The following is a 13,511-nucleotide window of genomic DNA, read 5'->3' as shown; positions in this document are numbered from 1 at the left end:
CCACCCAATTTTCAAAAATGAATGTTACAATGGTATCTATTTGTTGTTCTAAATCGATATATAATTAAGCCTTAAAACTTTTAACCAGAAGCTAAACCCAAACAAGTTCATAAACCTCACCTGTCATATCCAACCAAGTCGCCACGTAAACTCATAATATCTTCTCGAGTGGCTTAGCCTAACCAGAAGCCGCCACGTCAGAACCCAGAATCTAAATATTATCTAAGAGAGCACCTCAGTCGGCAAGCCATATGTGTGGTCTAGAGCACAAACGCTTCTCTTTTATTTCTCAACTCCATTGATAACACAAGAAGAGGCATCGCTTGAATTGGATACCTGTTTCTGCTGCAGTAGCACGAGCCATGGCCGCCAAGCTCGCCTCTTCGGCTGCCACCATGACCGCCCTCCCTCAGTTCAGTGGCCTCAAGGCCCTTCCATCGTCAAGGGTGAGCCTGAACCTTCAAATATATATAAAAGAAGAGCGTTTCTTGAATCAAAAAGAGCACCTCTGTAACAGGTGACGATGGTGCCCAAATTCCAGCGAGGAGGAAACGGCGGCGGCGCACTTGGAGCTCGCTGCGACGGCTTCATTGGTTCACCTACGAATTTGGTAAGTCCCACACATTGTTGCGTGTGCTAACAAAAAGAGTGATAAACGGTGGTTGTTCTCTGTTTCAGATAATTGTGACGAGCACGACCCTGATGCTGTTTGCTGGGAGGTTCGGCCTGGCACCTTCGGCTAACCGAAAAGCCACTGCGGGCCTAAGGTTGGAGGTGCGTGACTCTGGGCTGCAAACTGGCGACCCTGCTGGGTTCACCTTAGCTGATACCTTGGCCTGCGGCGTTGTCGGGCACATCATCGGGGTTGGAGTTGTCTTAGGGCTCAAGAACTTGGGCGCCATATAAGAAGAAACAAATGTTGCTTTGTCGTTGCCTGTATTGTGATTTCTCTGTTTGTGTAGTAGAAGACTTCTTATTCTCCACCAACCTAAAGTTGAATCTCCCTGAATATAAACTGAATGTTGATTGCATTTCCATCTCTCACACATTGTTGGTACATCCCAAACTTGCTCCATTGTTGTGTGATCCTAAAAATTCAAGCGCATACACCATGATATTATCCAATCATAAAAAATTTCCAACAGTAACTCACCAATAATCCTTGCAAGAACAAAACCCATCTCTAAAATGGTGGAATCTACTCCGATCCCTGACTATAATTTCCCTCTCATAGACCTTAGATATCAACTTAGTCGCCAAGTGGCAATCTGCACACACCCTCAGGTTCTTCACTATCCTTATAGGAGTTCCTGGAGCAGTCTTCAAAAGAGAAAATGCTATTGCCAACCTCTCACTGTGGTAGTTCAGAGCAGTCTCCTTCTCTTCCTCTTCAATATCAGCCAGCACATTGCTTGTGCATGGAACATAACCTTCCAACCTCAACCTTGTGGCAATAACTTCGAGCAAATCATATATTTGATTACTCTCTGCATGTGAGCGATCTCCCATGACAAACTCATATACACAGTTGCGCAACTCCACAAGGCTATGGCCGGGCTTCTTCCTCACCCCTCCATCCAACATGCTCCTCCTCAGCTTGTGAACAGTTCCCCACTGACCAACAGCAGCGTAAAGGTTGGATAAGAGCACATAGTCCCCACAATGGCCAGGATCCATATCAACTAGCTTGGCCCAAGCCACCTCCCCAATGGCCATGTTTTTGTGCACCGCACAAGCTCCAAGTAAGGTCCTCCAGATAACAGCGTTGGGTTCAACCGGCATGTTGTTGATGTAATCATGAGCTTGCTCCACCAACCCAGCTCGTCCGAGAAGATCCACCATGCAACCATAGTGGTCTATCTTAGGGACAATTCCATAATCTTTGGTCATCCTGTCGAAGTGTTTGAATCCTTCGTCCACCAAACCACAATGGCTGCAAGCATAAAGGACCCCAATCAAAGTGATCCCTGTGGGCACTAAGCTCTCCCTCTCCATCTCATGGAACATGTCTAGGGATTCCTCCCCAAAACCATTCACAGCTAAGCCATGTATTAATGAAGTCCATGATACAACAGTTCGCTCGTCCATTTCATCAAACACCTTGTAAGCTTCTGTGACGCTCCCACACTTGGCATATAGGTCAATGAGGGCATTCCCAACATGGGTGTCAAAGTTGAGACCACGCTTAACAAGGTACACATGAGCCCTGCGGCCAAGACCCAATGCGCCCATCTCGGCGCAGGCACAAAGCAAGCTGACCATGGTGAAACCGTCGGGCTCAACATGGGCATCCTCGCGGTTCATCATCATCATCATCTCCCTGAAAAGGGTGAGCACCTCATTGGGCTTCCCATTGATGGCGTAGCCATTGAGAACGGAGTTCCAGGACACAAGGCTTCTCTGTGGCATTTCGTCGAACATCTTGTGCGCGATCTCGAGCAGCCCGCATGCAGAGTACATGTGCACGAGCGTGTTCCGGACAAAGAGGGAGGTGTCGTTGCCATCCTTGACGGCGCGGCAATGGACCCTCTCTCCATCGCGGAGGGAGAGGAGCTTGGCGCAGGCCTTGAGGAGGAAAGGGTAGGTGTGGCCGTCGGGAGGCACGGCGGCGGCGAGCATGAAGCGGTGGACGTCGAGGGCGGGGAAGGGGCGGGGGCTCTCGGCGTAGCCGCGGATCATGGTATTGTAGGCGAAGACACCTGGGGCGGGAACGCGGGCGAAGACGGCGCTGGCGTAGGGCATGGGGTCGTCGTCGTTGCCGGCGAGGGAGACGATGGCGAAGAGGAGGTGCTTGGCGAGGCCCGGGTGGCCAAGCGGGACGCCGCGGCGGATGCAGAGGGCGTGGATGGGCTTGACGCGCGGCAAGGCTTTGCATGTGCGCAAGAGAGCGACACCGCGGCGGAGCGCGGCTGGGTTTGGGGATGAGAGAGCGGCGGACGGCGAGGCGACGTTGGGGGCTTGCTCTGGTTGCATCAGGCCATCCCAAACACTTGCACGTCAGCTCCTAGTCGTCTGAAGAAATCCCAAGTCCTTGCTGAAGGACTCCTTTGCGATAGACAGAGAGAGGAAGGGAAAAAGGTCCACAGGAGGAGCGAACTTCTTCACCATTGTACCAAGCTTCGCATCTACGAGATATCTCCATCGGCGCAGGTTAAAAGAACAGATAGGAACATTTGGATTGATCAAGCTTGCTTATGCGTTAAATCTGCAGGGAATGCTCATTGATAAAGCAAATCTAATCTAGCAGACGAAGTGTTTCCCATCCAAAATCTAACCAGGAAAACAAAAGAAACAATATTCACTACTTTATTGCCTAAGATTACCATTTACTCGAGGATAATTCGTTTGCATCGACAACACTTGTTCAATCAGAAACCTAGCATCAATCTGTTTTCCAGACACTAGATGAGTAGTTTATGGAACTATTGAGCACACAGGACAGGAATTTAGAATCTGACAATGGCGAAGTCTTGTAGTCAAATCCAACAATCAACTAGAAAAGTAAGGATATTTACACAGGAAAACAAAAAAAAATTGAAGAGGAAAGAGAGGAAACCCTAATGTATCAAGCAGAGCTTCCCCCTTAGCTATGGCGTCGCCGCGGCAATAACACTACTATTCTCCAACGCCGATGTCTCGGACATGCGATCTTGTGCTGCTTCCAACGCGTTATATGGGATACCGAGTCAAAGAAATTAGGGATCGGGAAGATAGAAGGGCGGCGAGAGCATAAGACGGCGAGAGCAGGGAACAATAATAATAGGAGAAGGAGGAGGAGGAGGAAAGGGAGCGCAGAGATTCCCGGAGGAAGAAATTCCCCGTCGGCGGCGGCAAGGCCGCCTGCAGCCGTCGGCGACCGCACACAAACTATTCATCGAGTTGGTACTAAAGCTGATAAGTAATTTCAAATGCCTTTGAAACACAAGTCGTTGTAGTATAGTGGTGAGTATTCCCGCCTGTCACGCGGGTGACCCGGGTTCGATCCCCGGCAACGGCGATTTTTTTAAGGAAAAATTTTAAAAATAATTATTTTTTAACATGAAAAAAAGGTCATTTAAAAAATAATAATAAAGATTTTGATTAGTTTTTTTATTTAAATAATGTATAATGATTTGATCTATATTTTATTTCATCACATTATTTCCTTCCGCCGTAAGAATCACTGGAAAGACGGAGCTAAGCCCTTGGAGCTTCATCTGACGATTCATATCACATTTACTAGATCCGACGGTTTTCCTTACCTCTGACCCTGCCTTCTCCCTTTATAAACTCGGATCTCCTCCGCCTTCGTATCTCCTTAACAGCGCCGCCGCAGATCTCAAGCACGAAACCGACGACCGGAGCTCGTCCTCGGCGGAATGGGTGAGACGTTATTTCTTCATCGCACTGACTGTTTCTACCACAGTCGTTTCCATGATTCACCATTTTTCCGCCCCATCTATTTCATTTCTTTTCTTCGTTTGATTCGTCATTCATTCGTCAACCGCGAAGTATTGTCTTTGGATTTCCTGTAGGGGCTTACAAGTACGTGTCGGAGTTATGGAGGAAGAAGCAGTCGGATGTGATGCGATTCCTGCAGCGAGTGAGGTGCTGGGAGTATCGCCAGCTGCCATCGATTGTTCGGGTCACCAGGCCGACGCGCCCCGACAAGGCTCGTCGCCTTGGCTACAAAGCCAAGCAGGTAAAGTTGGAGAAAGAAAGGAAATTTATGTCATTTACTTTTATTGGACAGGAAAATGAACCTACTTTGTTTGTGCATTACAAATGGTTGGTTTAACCTTTATTTTAGTTGCAATTCTTAGGATTCTATGTTAGACATTGTTTTATGCGAAAGAAGATAAATTGAAAGGAAGGATATGCAGAAGGGGTTGGATGCATAGAGAATGTGATTATCACAATTCACAAACCATTCATGGATCACTTGACAGATTGAATAGTAGAACCTGTTCTGATTCACAGTTGAAATGTTTGGTAGCTTTCCTGATTTGGTAATTCTTTTTTCGAGATGATTACTGTCAATAAGGTCTTCATGGATCACTACCAAACAGAATTTTGCTGTATAATTCTCCATATCATATGCAACTGTATACACAACATCTCCTTGTGAAAGGTAAATACATCCTTTGCTGTATGTTAATCTTGAATTGGGTATCCAGAACAAGATGGTTCTCCAAAAGAGATTTGTGCTTCTTTTATTAAGTTTATCGACTCTCGAATGACTTATGAAAGGCTTCATTTAGAATATCTGCATTGTTTCTTATTATCATACTGTTCGTGTTTCTTCCTTTTTGTATGCCATATCATCTTCAAGCTCCTTGTTACATGCAGGGATATGTCATTTACCGGGTTCGTGTTAGACGCGGTGGGAGAAAGAGGCCAGTGCCAAAGGGTATTGTATATGGAAAGCCAAAGAATCAGGGTATCACCCAACTGAAATTCCAAAGAAACAAGAGGTCAGTTGCTGAGGAGAGAGCTGGGAGGAAGCTGGGAGGACTGAGGGTGCTCAACTCTTACTGGGTCAATGAGGTTTGAATAACTTCACCATCTTTTTCTTTCTCTAGATGTTTGTTCATACCGTCCTTATTAGATCTTGACATGCGCTCTGCGTTCCACAGGATTCCACTTACAAGTATTTTGAAGTCATTCTGGTCGATGCTGCACATACTGTGATCCGAAATGATCCCAGGATCAACTGGATCTGCAAAGGTGTGCATAAACACAGGGAGCTTCGTGGACTTACCTCTGCCGGCAAGAAGTATCGTGGCCTCCGCGGCAAAGGCCATCGCCATCACAAGGCACGACCTTCTCGCAGAGCAACCTGGAAGAGAAACCAGACATTGTCTCTCCGCCGCTATCGCTAGGTTCTTTAGTTGGCTGCCATTGGCAACTTATAAGCGGAGCAAGTTACTGGTTCTGTTTTGGTTGAAATTGAGGATTGTTGTTTGAAAGCTTTGGAACTTTGTTTCAGTACTTGTGACTTATTCGCGAACTGGAGATGTGTTCAGTTCTTTTTTCTAATTAAATTTCTGTTCTTGTTGAAACTTTGAGCAGGCTAAATATTCATATTCGAAGCTTTTAGAACTGGAGATGTGTTCAGTTCTTTTTTTAATTAAATTTCTGTTCTTGTTTTGAGCAGACTAAATATTCGTATTTCGAAGCTTTTAGTGCAGCAATAGTATTATATCATCACCTATTGGCTAGCACTTTATTCAAAAGATCAAAAATTCGAATTATTATAACGAAAACAAAAGTTATAAGAAATTGTAACTGTTATGTGCCAATAGTAAGAGAATCTTAGGTAGATGATTAACAACAATAATAAATAATAATAATCAAATTTTATGAAGTAGAATGGCAACCTGATGAATATTTTCCGAAAGTAGATGACTAACAAGTTAACTAAAATTATATATATATATAAAATTGTTATCTATTGTGTAAATTATTTAATCTATAATTCATTATCCAGTCAAGGTCTTTATTTTATTTACTGGTAAGCAAGATCTCTCTTTTCCAAAATCGCCTGACAAAGGTCTAAAACAACCATAAAACGTATCATTTTAAAACTTGTACAACCAGTTTTTTTCCCACTTTTTTTCATTTAGAACTCAACCAGTTTTTTTTTTTAAAAAAAGTATAAAAAACCATAAAAAAATAGAAATCTTGACACAGCAACAATCAACTTTAAAGGCCATTTTAGAGCAATTGCTCATGTTTAATTTCATTTTTCTAACACTCTTGGTTATATATATTTTTTATTTAAACTATCTTTCCACTTTCAAATGCAAATAAATTTAAAACATAAATGAGATGTTTTTATTCAAATACAAGATAACTTAATATATGCGCAAGAACAACAAAATCAAAAGTCATTTCTACATTCAACAGAATGTATGTCGATCATTAAACACACAAAAAAACAAACATGATATGTTTAGTGGATCTGCTGTTTAGCAATACCAAGAGATGGAAACATGTACAACCTAATGCAAATTTCTCATGCTCACCAAGGCACAGGGTTATCTAAACACATATACAAATTTATAGTTGAGAGGTCATGGAACATTCAAATGAAGCTATAACAATGTTGTGGTGCTTGCAGGTGAAAAAGAAAGTATAACAGTTGACAGTTCATGTATGCCGGTTTCAGGCTCATGCTGACCACCATGCCAAGTTTTGTCAAGCCTCTGGAGAAGGAGATCCCCTTTGAAGGACGTTCACTAATGTTGTCCTCCCCTTTGGCAATGCATATGTTGAGATCAAGATTACAGTTAACTGTCTGAAAAATGGAAGCTTCAAATTTTTGACCAACCTAGATAATTTGAAGTGTGAATCATCACTGCTTGAGAAGATATGAAATGCTTCCCACTGGAAAACAGCTTCACTCTGAAATGTTTGTAGTTAACTCCCAGGAAGTTTGATGATTTGTTTGTTAAGGAAAAGATTAGGTGAATGAGCCAAAGACGTCTTTTATGTCTGTACCTCTCATCTGCCAATTACACACCCACACCCCAAAAAAGGACTTTAAAATGGAGTTTTAACCCAATAATAATTAATAACAATAATAATAATTTAGACTATTAGAATAAAAGTGTGCCAATAAAGGTTTTATATGGAAATAAAACATTAAAAGAACAAAAAGGCCAACCTGATAGCATTAGCGCAGTCTCAATGCCTCCCTAAGTCCAAAGCTGTAGTTCTTCCGGGGGCCGTTCTTGCCGAAAACAGAATTTCCTTTTTGCATCATTGTGACGAACTCATTATAGTCTATCCTTCCATCCTGATTTGAGAATTAAAAGATTTCAGTTAACACACTGTTCAATAAGAGAGAGATGTAAACCATGCGAGGAACATTTACAAACATTATCCTGATCAATTTCTTGAATTATCTCTTCTATGTGTGCATCCTGGATGCCAAATTCCTCACAAGCTTTCTGGAGCTCATCATGTGTTATGTAGCCGCTACCGTCTTTGTCAAAATATGAAAAAGCTGAAAATAGGTTGTCCTCTCTCTCTATCTTGTTTAGATGCAAGGTAGCAGCTATGAACTCTCCATAGTCGATAGTACCATTGTTGTCAATATCAGCCTGAACTTTCATGAGTCATCCATCAGTAGAAGAAGGCAAGAAGTAAGCTTTATGCGTTGTAGATAATGAGCCATTCAAACAGCAGATTTATGTTCACATGAAAATGTAACAAAAATATTGTATTATTGATTTAATGCTGAGTTTCACACATTAATATATTCTTTTTCTGGTTTTATTACACAACTTTCCATCATGTGGTCTTCTTATCTTTACCCATAATCCCACTGTGCCATGGAATGCAACTGTCTAGCAAAGTCATTCACATTATGGTTGTATGCCACATTCATCGGTTCCTCAGATATAGTTTTTGCCGTGTGGCAAATTATTAACATCATTATGCCAACTTATTACCTTATAAAATTCCACTTTAGTCACACATTGAATGAATAAATCATCTAAAATTGTTAATACAAACAATTCCCAAAATCTAATAAACAGCTTATTGAAACCATAAATATATAGTGTACCAGTTTAGACAGTAGCTAATTAACAGTGAAATGGCACTGCCATCTACAGGACTTAGTAACTCATTTAAGAATAACTATTGTATTTCATGGAAACAAAGGAATTGATTAATACATATCAACTAGTGTGGTTTTCAGGAAAATGTCACAGATTCCTTGGGCGGTATGTTTCTGTACAATCAGACAAACAAGTGGATCTTGTATATTCAAAACTTGTTTCAAGAATGACCTTAAAGAGGGATCTCTCTAGCACTTACAGCTTTCATCAGAACTGAAATTTCAGACTCCTTGAGATTGGCACCAACTTTTTCCAAGCCTATTTTGAGTTCCTCAAATGTGATTTGGCCACTATTATCTGCATCAATCATCTTAAACATTTCTTTCAAACCAGCAATTTCTTCGTCCGATAAGCTCTCAGCAATTACCTATGAATATGTACATGAAAGCAGAAAGCATAAAGACAATGAACACTAAAATGATACCATATGATGCTATTGTGACAGTTCCACATTAAAAGTTGACGCCCAACATGCTCAGTCTAAACCAGATCCAGAATGTTGGGACCTTTAACTTCCAGATTGGTTAAATGGATTTTTTTTCTTCTTTTTCTCAGTGCCATTTGGCTTTGCTGGTGGCATGTAGAACCAAATATTCTAATATTTATTACAAAATATTCTAACACATTATGTCCAACCATGCAGAGAAAAAAAGCTATGATCACCCTTTTCTAAAATGTAAACATTTTGTCAAAGGAATAGTCACCAACATCATCAGCAAAAAATTTAGTGACACAGGAAGACAAGGATTTTGGCAAATAGAGTAAAGCTACCTGTGCATATTTAGCAAATAAAATAGAAACGAAGAAGGTCAAGGTCTTCTTAATAGCTGAAAAAAATTGAGCGCTTCTTCAACAAAGGCAACATAAGAAAACCTTAAAAGTAAGAAGGTTGAATCTTTAATGCAAAGCAGAAACTCACAAAAAAAAAAAAAAAACATCATTTAGTTCTTTCTCAATTAGCATTTGACATGAAAATCCTTACCCTTATTGCCATTTTCTTGAGCTTGTTCATCGCAGAAAATTGTTTTAACCGAGTAAGTACAGCAGAGTCAAGAGGCTTGCTAGGAGCTATACCATCAACACAAACCCAAGGATGACCTGCAATGAAACTGGGATTAATTACCCATCACATAATTAAAAAATCTGTTTAGTTAGTTCGTACTACAGTCACTTGTGACACTGTATCATGGCAGAAGAGGTAAATAATGTTACTTTCAATTTTCAATAGAACATCTACAAATGGCAGACATGTAAGTTTTACAGTGTATATCACTAGGAGACAAGATACATACTAATGATTATCTTGTGTACCTCCCCTAGTAAGAATTGTTTAATGACTTACATAGTGCTTCATGAGCAGTTAATCGTCTTTTTGGATCTCTGACAAGCATTCTTCGAACCAAATCTTTGGCGCTGTCTGATATACTAGGCCAGGGGGGCGTTGTTAAATCTAGCTCACCTCTTAAAACTTGTTCAAATATCCCTTGCTCTGTTTCTGTAGTCACAAAAGGCGGAAGAAATAAGTACTCTTCAACAAACAGAATTATGAAATTTAGTTATCTTTAAATTAGTTCTCACCATGCCAAAATGGTGGGACCCCACTTAACAAGATATAAATAATTACACCAGCACTCCAAACATCCACCTCAAGACCATAATGCTTCATAAGTACTTCTGGGGCAACATAATATGGACTCCCAACAACATCTGTAAATATGTCCCCTAAAGCAAAAAAAATTACAAAAGTAATTTCAACAGTATGACACATTGGATTGTCAAAATTAATAAAGCATCATAAAATGTGAAACAGCCAATGAACTCTTGTACATGCAAATATATCGCAAATAGAAAACACATTAAACTCCAGTCTATGTTTGATAAAATTCAAAAAAGATTCCCTCTTAAGACATTCAGAAAAGAATAAAATAAACAAAACGAGAATGTTCTTTGTAGCAATTAGTCAACAAAAGTATTCTTTTTAGCATGGTCATAAGAGTAAAATTTAAGTATTCCATTTTAGCGCGAGATAATTGCATACAATTTCTTAGGTTGCTTAGGAATCTTTTCGTGAAAAAAGACTTATTTTACAACCATAGGACAAACATAAAAAATGAAATTAGATATGAGCAAACATAGCCAACAAGTACCTTGCAGTAGGATGAAACAAATCATTAATCCACATTAGATTGAGAGTGAAACACTTTTAAGCTGATTTAGTGGGGGAGATCCCCACCAATTATCATATTATATATTACAAAAGCATACACATATAATCGAAGATAAAGAGCATAGTGGCAATAATGGCTCAATTCTAGCAAGAACCATCCTAAGACTTTATGGGGCCTTCATTCTGTCAATTCAGCCATAAGCTATTTGTTTGCACTTGTTTTTCTTTTGGGACATCAGTAAGAGCCATATGTACTTGGAGGAAGACACTTTTAAACTACTGCAGAAGATATTTTGCCAGGTTGATTTAACAAAGTGAAATCCTGATGCACTAAGGGACCATCATTATTATCTTTGGTATGCTAATACGAAGGACAAACAATCAATAGGAAGGCCAAGTGGCATGCAGTTGGAGCAGCATATAAGATGTTGCTAAGTAAATGGCTAACAGTGGCCTATGACAAATATTTCATGTCAGCAAGGCATCCTCAAATCACACTTAGGTTACTTATATTCACTGAAAATTTTTATTTACCTACTTTTTATTGTTTAAAGAATAGAATGAAAATTAGCTGTTCTTGTGACTTCCAATGGGTGACAATGAGAGTGGGAGGTGGATGATGACTACAGCTCCTGATGATCAATAAAGAATGTGTGTATCAAGTTCAGAGAACGAGCAAAATTCACAGAATAGAAAGCATGTGTAATGTTGATCAAATAGAGAATTCACCAATTTTTGTTGTAATGTTATAACTTCCCACTATTCCGCAGCTTCCACAACAGGAATCTTAGTGCTCTCAAACTATAAATGAGAAAGGAAAAAATGAGTTGGCAATTTTCAAAGAGTTGACAAAGGCAAAGTTATTTGAGACAAATTTTAAGTCATTCTCTATAAATTGGTTGTTTCCTTCTCGATTAATTGGCTACTCCACCTTTGCTTAAAATCGGAAATAGCAGACCATAACTTCGACAAAACAACATTTATAAGTCAAAATTTAAGAAATTGACCTAACATGAAATGTTAGTCTATCTTCCATTCTACAGTGGACATTTACTCATCGAGCAAAGGACCTCAACGAACTGAATTACCAAATATATGGCTTCGCAAAGGCAAGTTCAGTTATACTGCATATGCCACAGTGAAACGACAACTAAAAATGCTCAATTTGTAAGTTAAAAACTGAAGAAAGATAACAGATTGAAAGAAAACAGATTGACGAAATATCAGGCCTTGATGAAATAATTTGATAAAAAAACTTTTTTTTTTACGTAGGAGACCTACTACACCTACCTGGCTTGAAGAAAACGGATAGTCCAAAATCAATGGTCTTGAGTGGCGAGTTCTCGTCCTTGTTGACAAATAGGAAGTTCTCGGGCTTAAGATCGCGATGCATAACCCCCATAGAATGGCACACCTCCACAACCCCGATAATGACCCTAGCAAGCTCGGCGGCGGCCTTCTCGGAGTAGTGCCCCCTCTGTACGATGCGATCGAAGAGCTCTCCGCCAGCACATAGATCCATGATGAGGTGCACGTGGACGGCATCCTCATAGGTACTGACGATCGATATCACGTTGGGATGGCCGCAAAGATGATGCATGATCTGGATCTCCCGCCGCACGTCCTCGACATCCTCGTCGGAGGCGAGCTTCCGCTTGGCGATAGACTTGCAAGCGAACTCCTTGCCAGTGACTTTCTCGACGCAGAGGTAGGTAGTGCCGAACTGCCCCTGCCCCAACTTGCGCCCGAAGGTGTAGTGGTCCTTGATGTTTTCGGTCTTGCGGGGCAAGACGGAGCAGACGCGGAGGCCGGCGCTGGGGAAGCGGTCGACACGAGGGCGAGGGCGAGGGCCGCCGGCGGGGGAGGAAGGTACCGAATCGTGTACCGTGGAGGGAGGGGGAGGAGGCGGGTATTTGACGTCGTCGGAGGAGATGGAAACGGGGGTTGGTGGAATCTGGGGGTCGCCGGTGGCCTTAGGGTTAGTGGGGTGAGATGGGTCGGAGGGGGAGTCGCGGGGGCGCCAGAGGACGCCGGCGGAGATGGACTGGAGGAAGCTGTGGCGGTCGAGGTAGGGGCCGACGCAGGTGTTGCCCATATGTAAGGGCCGACAAAGGCGGCGGCGGCGCCGTCTCCTCCCCGATCTCAGCGGCGATAATTCCGGGAGAGGAGAAGGTGAAAGAATCGCGTAGCGGAAAATGCGTCGATTTAGAGATCCAGATAACGTAAACTTCCAGCTAAATTATAAAAACATTATATGATTATATCTCGTGTCCTTAAATGCAGACACACTGATGTACCTTCTCCCCCAACTGACCAATAAATGTAGGCACACAAATAATAAATATTTATATTTATTAATATTCTATATTATTGATGTACTATCAATATTATATTTCATTTTTAGAGCCCTTCTCACTTTTAGATATCAATATCTTTTGTTCTTTATCCTAATAATAATTTTACACGTTCTTCTTAATACTCTTTCAAATCTTGATCAAGTAAAACATTCTAGATTCCAGACAGGTTCTAAGTGAAGTAGCATCATAAAAAAACGTATTAATGTCACAATTTATTAACAATAGTCAAAACTAATGTACAACTTCCTAAAGCTAAAGCCGCATAAAAATATCAGCATCCAGAATTAAGAAAGCCTCAATCTATGACAAAGTCAACTGATAGAAGTCTGGTCAACAGTTTGAATCCATCAAACAAACTGGCAAATTTGATCAGCTAAA

At 41.1% G+C, this 13,511-nt stretch overlaps 4 protein-coding genes and 1 non-coding gene across 5 annotated transcripts; 3 read left to right on the top strand and 2 right to left on the bottom strand.

Moving 5' to 3' along the window:
• The first annotated feature begins 281 nt into the window (after nucleotides 1-281).
• On the top strand, nucleotides 282-1,044 carry LOC141841128 (photosystem I reaction center subunit psaK, chloroplastic-like). Its single transcript, XM_074729252.1, has 3 exons — nucleotides 282-446; nucleotides 518-610; nucleotides 679-1,044. The coding sequence occupies exons 1-3, from the start codon at nucleotides 363-365 to the stop codon at nucleotides 904-906; spliced, it is 405 nt and encodes a 134-aa protein (XP_074585353.1). The 5' UTR covers nucleotides 282-362; the 3' UTR covers nucleotides 907-1,044.
• Nucleotides 1,045-1,149: 105 nt separating this feature from the next.
• LOC141842201 (pentatricopeptide repeat-containing protein At4g21065) lies at nucleotides 1,150-2,973 on the bottom strand. The gene has a single exon (XM_074730426.1). The coding sequence runs from the start codon at nucleotides 2,971-2,973 to the stop codon at nucleotides 1,150-1,152; it is 1,824 nt and encodes a 607-aa protein (XP_074586527.1).
• Nucleotides 2,974-3,925: 952 nt separating this feature from the next.
• Nucleotides 3,926-3,997, top strand: TRNAD-GUC (transfer RNA aspartic acid (anticodon GUC)). Its single transcript has one exon. It is a non-coding gene; the product is annotated as a tRNA-Asp (tRNA).
• Nucleotides 3,998-4,301: 304 nt separating this feature from the next.
• On the top strand, nucleotides 4,302-6,128 carry LOC141839558 (large ribosomal subunit protein eL15y). Its single transcript, XM_074727336.1, has 4 exons — nucleotides 4,302-4,362; nucleotides 4,515-4,681; nucleotides 5,329-5,526; nucleotides 5,616-6,128. Exons 1-4 carry the CDS (start codon nucleotides 4,359-4,361, stop codon nucleotides 5,859-5,861), a joined length of 615 nt encoding a protein of 204 aa, XP_074583437.1. The 5' UTR covers nucleotides 4,302-4,358; the 3' UTR covers nucleotides 5,862-6,128.
• A 750-nt stretch (nucleotides 6,129-6,878) lies between these two features.
• On the bottom strand, nucleotides 6,879-12,978 carry LOC141841278 (calcium-dependent protein kinase 17-like). Its single transcript, XM_074729426.1, has 8 exons — nucleotides 12,067-12,978; nucleotides 10,188-10,331; nucleotides 9,952-10,104; nucleotides 9,592-9,707; nucleotides 8,809-8,976; nucleotides 7,863-8,087; nucleotides 7,649-7,780; nucleotides 6,879-7,489 (listed from the first exon to the last, which is right to left on the bottom strand). Exons 1-7 carry the CDS (start codon nucleotides 12,869-12,871, stop codon nucleotides 7,658-7,660), a joined length of 1,734 nt encoding a protein of 577 aa, XP_074585527.1. The 5' UTR covers nucleotides 12,872-12,978; the 3' UTR covers nucleotides 6,879-7,489; nucleotides 7,649-7,657.
• Between the last annotated feature and the right edge of the window lie 533 nt (nucleotides 12,979-13,511).

Source organism: Curcuma longa, chromosome 11 (genome assembly GCF_044706935.1).
Source record: "Curcuma longa cultivar G26 ecotype Majalengka, Jawa Barat chromosome 11, ITB_CL_G26_1.1, whole genome shotgun sequence".
Classification (NCBI taxonomy): domain Eukaryota; kingdom Viridiplantae; phylum Streptophyta; class Magnoliopsida; order Zingiberales; family Zingiberaceae; genus Curcuma; species Curcuma longa.
This window is presented reverse-complemented; position numbering and strand designations above follow the sequence as displayed.

Bases quoted from the DNA above. Each gene is read 5' to 3' on its own strand.
- LOC141839558 (XM_074727336.1), top strand. The intron at 4,682-5,328 runs GTAAAGTTGGAG...TGTTACATGCAG, and splicing joins TTGGCTACAAAGCCAAGCAG to GGATATGTCATTTACCGGGT. The intron at 5,527-5,615 runs GTTTGAATAACT...TGCGTTCCACAG, and splicing joins ACTCTTACTGGGTCAATGAG to GATTCCACTTACAAGTATTT.
- LOC141841128 (XM_074729252.1), top strand. From the start codon at position 363: ATGGCCGCCAAGCTCGCCTCTTCGGCTGCCACCATGACCGCCCTCCCT. The intron at 447-517 runs GTGAGCCTGAAC...CCTCTGTAACAG, and splicing joins AGGCCCTTCCATCGTCAAGG to GTGACGATGGTGCCCAAATT. The intron at 611-678 runs GTAAGTCCCACA...TCTCTGTTTCAG, and splicing joins TTGGTTCACCTACGAATTTG to ATAATTGTGACGAGCACGAC.
- LOC141842201 (XM_074730426.1), bottom strand. From the start codon at position 2,973: ATGCAACCAGAGCAAGCCCCCAACGTCGCCTCGCCGTCCGCCGCTCTC.
- LOC141841278 (XM_074729426.1), bottom strand. From the start codon at position 12,871: ATGGGCAACACCTGCGTCGGCCCCTACCTCGACCGCCACAGCTTCCTC. The intron at 9,708-9,951 runs GTAAGTCATTAA...GTTTCATTGCAG, and splicing joins AACTGCTCATGAAGCACTAT to GTCATCCTTGGGTTTGTGTT. The intron at 8,977-9,591 runs GTAAGGATTTTC...ACATATTCATAG, and splicing joins TCAAGAAAATGGCAATAAGG to GTAATTGCTGAGAGCTTATC.